This window comes from Grammomys surdaster, unplaced genomic scaffold (genome assembly GCF_004785775.1).
Source record: "Grammomys surdaster isolate TR1022 unplaced genomic scaffold, NIH_TR_1.0 125846, whole genome shotgun sequence".
NCBI lineage: Eukaryota > Metazoa > Chordata > Mammalia > Rodentia > Muridae > Grammomys > Grammomys surdaster.
The window spans coordinates 1212534-1220838 of NW_021620672.1; the positions used below are offsets into that span (position 1 = coordinate 1212534).

The 8305-nt window shown below is 46.6% G+C and overlaps 1 protein-coding gene across 3 annotated transcripts in view; it reads right to left on the reverse strand.

Annotated features, from left to right (window-relative positions):
* Window positions 1-3946: 3946 nt before the first annotated feature.
* LOC114640631 (sp110 nuclear body protein-like) overlaps window positions 3947-8305 on the reverse strand; it is a 31056-nt gene continuing 26697 nt past the window's right edge. For 2 of the 3 annotated variants that reach the window (XM_028789585.1, XM_028789586.1), the window contains exons 10-12: window positions 6354-6461; window positions 5787-5929; window positions 4518-4757 (exon numbers count right to left, since the gene is read on the reverse strand). In XM_028789585.1, coding sequence (XP_028645418.1) covers window positions 4671-4757; window positions 5787-5929; window positions 6354-6461 — 338 coding nt within the window. In that variant the 3' untranslated portion in view covers window positions 4518-4670. Of the gene's footprint in view, window positions 4228-4517; window positions 4758-5786; window positions 5930-6353; window positions 6462-8305 lie in introns of those variants that run through there. The other variant, XM_028789587.1, reaches the window with a different exon arrangement.

An 8305-nucleotide genomic window follows, 5' to 3' on the forward strand; every position in this document is an offset into this window, starting at 1 on the left:
TGTCCTTAGCTTCCCCAAATAAACCGAAGCAGTTTTGGGGATGGGAAGGTCCAGCATACATGTCTGAGCCTGCCGTGGGATGTTTAGCCTGGACCTGCTGCCAGACCCAACCTGGTTAGATAAGAAATGAGACTACACAGGTCTCTTCCAGCTCACAACATAGAGTAGATCTCAGCCACTTCATTACACTGGCTGTGAGGCTTTCAACGTGTGGCCAACCGCAAGAGACCTTCTGCCCTCTTAAGGAGCCCTTCCATGCACGTGCCTAAGCAAGACCATTGGGTTTGTTGTTCTTTGCCACTCTTAATTCTCTGATAAACTTACTTCTTCTGTTCTTGGTTGGCTCTCATGTTACTCGTGTTTGATGACAGCCATTGAGAGCATCTCTGCTTCCTTGAAAGGCTTCACTAGTTCCTTTTAGCTTACTTTGAAACCTAATTTCAGTGTTAAGAGGGACCCACAGTGATCTCTAGTGGTGGGTAAGTGTTCTACCATCTTGGGCAGCATTCTACGGTTTTAACTTCTTATACAGACTAGCCATGTCTAGAGGATTTTGCCTCCTGTTTAAATTAGACATCTGTTTAAATTAGAAGGAATCTCTACCTACTTGTGACCATCTGAGGGACAGACAGGAGCGTGGCTTGAGGACTGGGCCACTGCTGGGTGAGTGGGTGGGAGAAGGGAAGTAGTCAAGGTGATAGGGCCAATCTTTCTGTGCCTGGGGCCATCTCTGCCTTCAGGAAAAGCCTGTTCCTCTGCATCACTCTTGGTGGTTTGCTCTATCACCTAACTGCTGGACCACTTTCCATCCCAAGTCCTTCTCCTCCTTCACATGCAAAGGATGGAATTCTTTAGGTTTCCATCCTTAGCTACAGTCTGTCCAGATGGTTAGAGTCACTCTACAGCTGCAGTTTCCATCTGTGTCATCAGCTTCATGGTGTCTCATCTGTCCTCAGCGCCTCATGTTCTAATGCTCAGCCATGTCTCTTCTAGGGCTCCCTAGTTGCACCTCAAACTCATGCAGTTAAACTGTAACTCATCTTCCAACTGCACCCTGCTCCTTTGTCGGGAAAATTTAAAAAGGCCGCCGCCGCCGTGGCGGGTCCCACATTAGGGAGGGAGATCTTATGGTTCCAGCGGCCTGAGGGCCTTGGCGGCGGCAGGCCCCAGTAACATGAGGAAGTCCTTGGTTCCAAAAAGATTTATTGTCATGACGGATAATAGATGGATCTAGGCGTACCCCCCCAAAACTCAGGGCAGTCCCGAGTTATATAGGGAGGGAGAAAGGGGGAGGATTGGGGGAGGATCTGAGGGAGGAATGTTTAATTTGCTCTGCCCTCTGGCCTTCATTAGTATGTAAATCTCTAGGGCCTGAGGCCTATAGCCTGGCCTATGTGACTCTATGGAAATGTGACTGTTTTCAGGATCCTAGATGATGGGAGGGACCGAACTCCTGCCGGTTCTCACGCAGAATTCCATGGAGAATCTCGGGGTTCTAAGTACCTGCTCAACCATGACCCAGGATACCCTTATGCAGTCCCACACTCCTTCTTTGGAACTTCCATTTTATATAACACACTCCATACACCACAGTCCTGGGATTCCGTCCTGCCTTTGTCTTGTCTCTTACCTCCCAAATCCATCCTCAGTCCTATGGATACTCATTTTAAGTCTATTTTTTTCTGCTCCAGTAAGGTCTACCAAATATACCAAATAGATGTATTAGACTGTTGGTCACTTTTTTTTTAATGGTCATATATGAGGAAGTGCTGAAGGCTGCCACTCAGCTCCACGAAGATCCTTAAAGGAGGAGAGAAAAGCTGCTCTCTCATGGAAACACGGATCTACTTTTTCTGTAAGAAGGAACCAAATTAAAGCCATTTTGAGTAAAGCTTCCATACTGAATAGTGGCCAGATAAAGTTTAAGTTCCCAAGACCTCCTTGGGTAACCAACACCCTGCTTGACAGAGAGAGACATCTACATGCATAACTGACATTCTGGTTGGCAAATTGAGACATGAATGCTAAGGCAGGTTGTCCCACCGCATTTGAGCAAACCAACCAATGGGAACAGGAGAAGTATTCCACAAAGGAACATTTCTAGGAAAGTCCCCTATCCCTAAATCCTGATGGATGGAAAATGTAACTGTAACTTGGCACAGATATTTGTAGATTTCAAGCTTAAAAGCTCTGTGACATTCTGACTTGGGGTCACAGTTCAGCTTTAGAGTCTGTTCTGTATCCCTGATCAATCAAGAGATGCTTAATTATGATAAATTTTTTTGTTATTGCCATAGACCTGGAATTTGAGTTGTATTGGATCTAAGCAGACCCCATAACCCTTCTCATCAGAGCAGAGGCAAATAAGCAATCAGCATTACTGTTAAGAAAGTGTTGACTGCTCCCCAACCTCCAACAAGGGAGTAAAGGAAACAAATGCCTGAAAGTCTTACATCCCTATGATGGTTAATGTTGTCAGCTCTGTAGTCACCTAGGAGATGAGCCATGAGGAACATCTGTGAGGCCTTATTTACCTCGGGCCATGCCTGTGAGGGATTCTGTTGATTAGTTTAATTAAGGTGGGAAGGCCTAACCTATGAGAGCATCATTCCCTGGGCTGGGGTCCTGTGCTGAACAGAGGAGGGCTGAGCTTGAACGGATGCTCCTGCTGCCGTCTTCCAGATGTTCTTCATGTCAGGAAATCACTTGTTTGTTTTTAATTGGTTCTTTGCAGGTTTCTAGTTGTTTGCTCACACTTACGAATGAGGGTCTAAGTCCTCAGCCGCAGCTCCCTCAGTGCTGGGATGGTAGGTATGAGGTGCCAACCTGGCTTTACCCTTTTGTCTTATACAGGCACAGTCCTAAGGGACGAGGGCTCTCTACCGTCATTAAGCTCCGTTACCTCCTAAGTCTCACCTCCGAATACCATGTGGTTCTCAGCCTTCTTAATGCTGAGACCCTTCAATACAGTTCCTCAGGCTGTGGTGACCTCCAACCATAAAACTATCTTGGTTGCTACTTCATAACTGTAGTTTTGCTACCACTATGAATTGTAATATGAACATCTGATGTTTCTGATGATTTTAGGTGACCCCTGAGAAAGGGTCATTTGACTCCCAAAGGGATCTCGACCCACAGGTGAGAACCACTCTCCTACTAACTCATGATAGAGATTCAATTTCAACATAGGTCTTGACAGGAAACATCAAGGCCATAGCAATGGATATGGAATTTTATGTGTTTTAAAAGTTTACCCAGTACCTGTATAAATATATTTTATAATATCAATGGAATTTGGTAGCAACCACACCCTAAGCATTCTTGATCCCGGTGTCTTTCAATCAGCATGATAAAGGTTGGTTTCCATTGTAAGTGACACTGGGGGGGAATCTTTGTTTTAAACTGTGAATGAAACTGTCCAAGGGTCAGTCCTGTCCCATGGGCAAGGAGACACAGCACTGTTTCTGCTAGAAGTTCTCATTTGAGAGGACCACATGGGAAGGACCATGCCTGGAGAACACGCCTAAGAGTAAAGAAAGCTGACAGTGCCGCTGACAGGTGGTTGCCATTTGCCCTGGAGGGGGAGGGGGTCTCTGAAGACAAAGCTTGGTTGGATCACCTTACTCACAAGCACTAAGTGTGTGGCATTGAACAATACTTGATGTCATGCTTGTTGTTTCTTGCACTAAAGCCTTCTCCTTCTGACACCTTTAGTTTATAGTCATGTTAATATCAAGATATCTTTCTTTCTTTCTTTCTTTCTTTCTTTCTTTTTTTTTTTTTGGTTTTTGAGACAGGGTTTCTCTGTATAGCCCTGCCTGTCCTGGAACTCACTCTGTAGACGATGCTGGCCTCGAACTCAGAAATCCGCCTGCCTCTGCCTCCCAAGTGCTGGGATTAAAGGCGTGCGCCACCACCACCCGGCCTCAAGATATTTTTCTAAGGCACAAAGATACCAACAGCTTTATCTTTACTTTCTAAGACTCAGTGCTGGGTTGGTTGTGATAAGTTGTTTTGCACGAACATGAAGGTCCTCAGAGCTGGGGCATTCAGGGGCTCGAAGGCGAAGTTCAGATACCTCAGAGCTGGGGCATTCAGGGGCTCGAAGGCAAAGCTCAGATACTGAGAGCTAATGAGCACACAGCAGCTGAGCATATGCCAGACGTTCATCCACTAGGCACCCTTTTTTTGAGGTTTACTTGTGGTGGTACAAAACCAAAGTCCTTTCTGAAAGAGAAGAGGTTGACAAGTAAGATTATTCTGGAAGTTTCTTCTCTTGTGGATATTGATGTTTCCCCCCTTTAGGAAATACCTGTATCTAGATATCAGACTAGGTGTGAAACCTCGGTGTGGGGAGAGACATGAGTTTCCCTTAACTGCTCCCTCTTTATGTTTTCCCGTAGTGATAAAGTAACTTTCCCCTTTACTTAAACCTAAGACCCAAGCTCGCCTTTCTCAGTCCCTTCCCCATTTTCTTTCTCTATTCTTCCTCTCCAGGTAAAACCCATACATGGTCATCTCTGTGATGTTTGAAGTTTATTTAGAAAGAAACTTTATTTATTATAATGGGGACGGGCACATGCCACACTGCACCTATGGAGGTCAGAGGTCAACTTTGTACAGTCAATTTTCTCCTTCCATGTTGTTTACTTGGGTCCTGGGGATCAAACTTAGGTTTCAAAGCTCAAACAGAGTGCACCTTTACCCATGACGCCATATTGCTGGAGCCCCTGTTGTGGAGCTGGGGAGCCATGCAACTGGCGGAAGTGGGGAAGACCAGAGGAAGAGTAAGGTCGAGGCATATCCAAACCCCAAAACCTCTCATTTTGAGACCAGTAGGAATAGAACTGTTTCCCCTCTGCCCTGGGCCCACATGTACAGGTGCACATAGCCTCACACCCCCCACCTCTGCCAACCCCAAGGTGGCCCTTTATCCTGGCAGCTAGATTACAGGTTCATCTTCCTCTCTCTTTGTAAGGTCACATCTGGCAAGCACCCGGAATTCCTCTTTATGCAAATAAGGCATTCCCAGAACCCTGGCTCTGGTCAATGATGTACATTCACCTCCAAAGCCTCTACCCACTCCCCAGAGGTTTAAATAGCCTGTGTTCCACCCCAGTTAAAGGAGCTGTCTCCTGAGAAATCTGTTTCCTGTGCTCTCACCACCAACCAAGATCCTGTATTGCATTCACCTGCCCTGGCTTAGCATCCCTCCAGTCCAGCTCGGTGTGTAATGAGCCTAGATTCCCGGAGGAGGAAACACACTTGTGGCACCCTGTGATATAACATTTTGCCTGTTATTGGGATGCTGTGTCCAGGGATTGCAACAACCCATGCCTTCTGCAACTGTTACAAGTAAGAGAGTGTCACAAGGTGTATAGGAGAGACTGCCACGGTTGAGGTGGCTGAAAACATCTCATAGGGGCCACATGAACCGGGCTTTCAGTAAAGGCTTATCAGATTGGGGACACAAGGAATTTTTGGACTTTGGCTAGTTTCCTTTCAAGCTACCTATTCAAACTTACCAGGCCAAGCTTCTTAAGTCTTACTTGATCACGAAAGCCTTGGCCTCCGTTACTCTCAGCCCATTCTGCTTGCACTAGCTCTTCATCACGTGCATCTATCTGTGTTTCTTAACTTTGTCACCTACAACTTTTTCTGTTTGAACATCCGGTTCTTTGTAAGTCATGCCGTTGAATCACAATGGGAATTCGTCTACATTTTTGCTATTGAAATCCACCCACTCTTCCAGGATATGAACCCACCACCCTCCGTCATTACTGTACCTGCTCCAGAAATCTTAACGTCTTCCCATCACAACGTATATCCCTCTTCCAGTCTTTTGACGTGGCCTTTCCCCCTTCTTTTAAAAATTCCTTTACAGTGAGCCAAGCCCCTGCCTCATTCTGAATGCACTTTTTTGAGGATCCTGTAAGAAAAAGACAGACTTTTCCAGGATCCACATGGATCTTCTGTGACCCTTCCACAAACCTTTGAGCCTTTCCACTATGGCTTTCCACCTTCCCAGACCAAGAGGGGATTCCTCTGGGGTGGGAGCAGAAGCTCCCTCTCTCAGCTTCAGGGGACCATAATCCCTACAAGGCGTTGAGGGAGCGGGGGCAGATTCTTCATAGAGCTCATAAACAGACAACTCATGTGGTTTCCAGATGCATCTCCATGGAAAAGTCTGGAAACTCCTTCTTGGGAAGTCCTTTTGTCATAGCTTTTGTTTTTTTTCCCTTACAGCCTGGCTGGCAGGGTCTGTTTCTTGACAAGTGACCCAATGGGCACACTCTTCCCTTCCGGCCCACCCATCATCTCCAGACCAGAGCATCAGAAGGGCAGACACTCACCTTGCTTCAGTTTCTCTAGGAATAAAGTCCCTTTGGCCTTCCCACAGGTCACAGAGAGTGTCGGAGAGAGAAAATCCACAGCGGCATCGTCTTTGGACTTTTCTGAAACTGGGAGAACAAACAGACTCGGGTAAGTGAAGTGATCTGCACTGAGAGACGCAGTCCATCGCCCTCCCCTGCCGACACAGCCCAACTCTGAGTGGCTCAGGGAGAGTCTGCCTATTGCACCTGGAAAGATTTGGCAGCTCAGAACCTCAGCAGAAATCTCAGGTTAAGAGTCCATCAAAACATTTTCGAAAGGGTTTACAAATAGCTGTTGGGAATTGCTGTTTCCTTCCCCTCCAACCTCATGGGGGTGGGTGGGTGGGGAGGGGCAGGGAGAGTTCATGCAGGGCTGTCTCTTGAAGACAGAGGAAAGTGCTGTAAATGAGTGTTGAGTTTGAGGTTGACTTAAGAGAAAAACATTGCACCCAACTTTCTCTTACACTAACTAACAGAGTAATTACCATTACTTTAGAAAGATGGAACCAGGAGTGTTATGCCATAGGAGGAGCTTCCAGGAACTGAAGGCCTGGATCTAAAGAGCCCCGAAGGATGCCCAGTTTAGGAGCCAGGCCAGCATCCAGGCTAGCATGTGGAAAAAGGTGTAGACTGATTTGTCCCACCACCTGTCTCCAGCATCCTTTCAAATACGGTACATTAGATCAGTACAGTACAGTAGACAAGTACAGTAGATCAGTACAGTACAGTAGACAAGTACAGTAGATCAGTACAGTACAGTAGACAAGTACAGTAGATCAGTACAGTACAGTAGACAAGTACAGTAGATCAGAATCAAGCCCGACATAGATTCTCGACTCTGTGCTTTCCTAGAAGGACCACTGAGGTTGCAATGCTGTTATCCAATCTGAGTAGGAGGTTTGCTGCTATCAGATCCTAACTTGAGGGAGAAGCAGAGTCACAGGTAACCCTGAACTACTATTATAAACCCTGTGGGGTGGGCAGATTAGCACAGTGTGGGGATCTTCCATGGTTCTCTGTCTCCATGGAAACATCTTTGCTAATTCCCTATAGTTAGTGTAACTGTAAAGAAAACAGATGTCCTGAGTGTGCTTGCAACAGATGAAGGGGCAGTGGGGACTTGGGGGTGCTGTGAGAAACACATTAACATGCAGGGTCAGGACACGAGCATCACTCCCTCTTTTGCCTGTTACAGATACCCCTTGTATCCCAAATGCAAAGGGCTTTTAGTTCTGAGGACTTCTAAAGCCATGTACCTTACCAGCAAGGGGAGTCTTCTGGTGAGTTCTCACTAGTGCTGAGTCTGGCCTAGCCTCGTTTGCCCATTTCAGTAAAAGGCATTTAATGATTGAGCCTGAGGGGCAGCCTGTGTGTGATTCTTCAGCATCAGCCAGCCCTAGTCTAAGGGAGCTGCAGCAGCTGGTTTAGTCCCTCATTAGCGTGAGCAAACAACCGGGAGCCAGTAAGTAAGCAATTAAAGATAAAAAACAATTTCCTGACGTGAAGAGCTTCTATGGAGGAAGCCTGATAAGAAAGGGGAGAAATGGAATGGAAAAAAACCTAATTAGCAACCCAAAGGCCAGCTCGGGGATGCTTCCAGAACACAGGGGGAAACGCTAAGGTGATGGTACACCTGAGAAGATGGAATGCCCAGGGATGACCTGTGCACTTCATGACCTGTGGACCAAGGGCCTGGGTGAGGGGGAAGGGTGGAAATGGGGTGGCTGGAGATGTCTGAGTCAGATCAAGAACATGAATCATTCATTCCAACGAAAAGAAGGCAAGGACCATCTACTTAATAGAAGGGGTGAATGGCTCAGACACAGAGACTTCGAGGAACAGTGACAATGTGTGAGAGAGCTGGCCCTGGGAAGCAGATGGGCTAGAGTTCCTTGTCATCCAAAATGTCTCAGCAAGAGGAACTTGTCAGT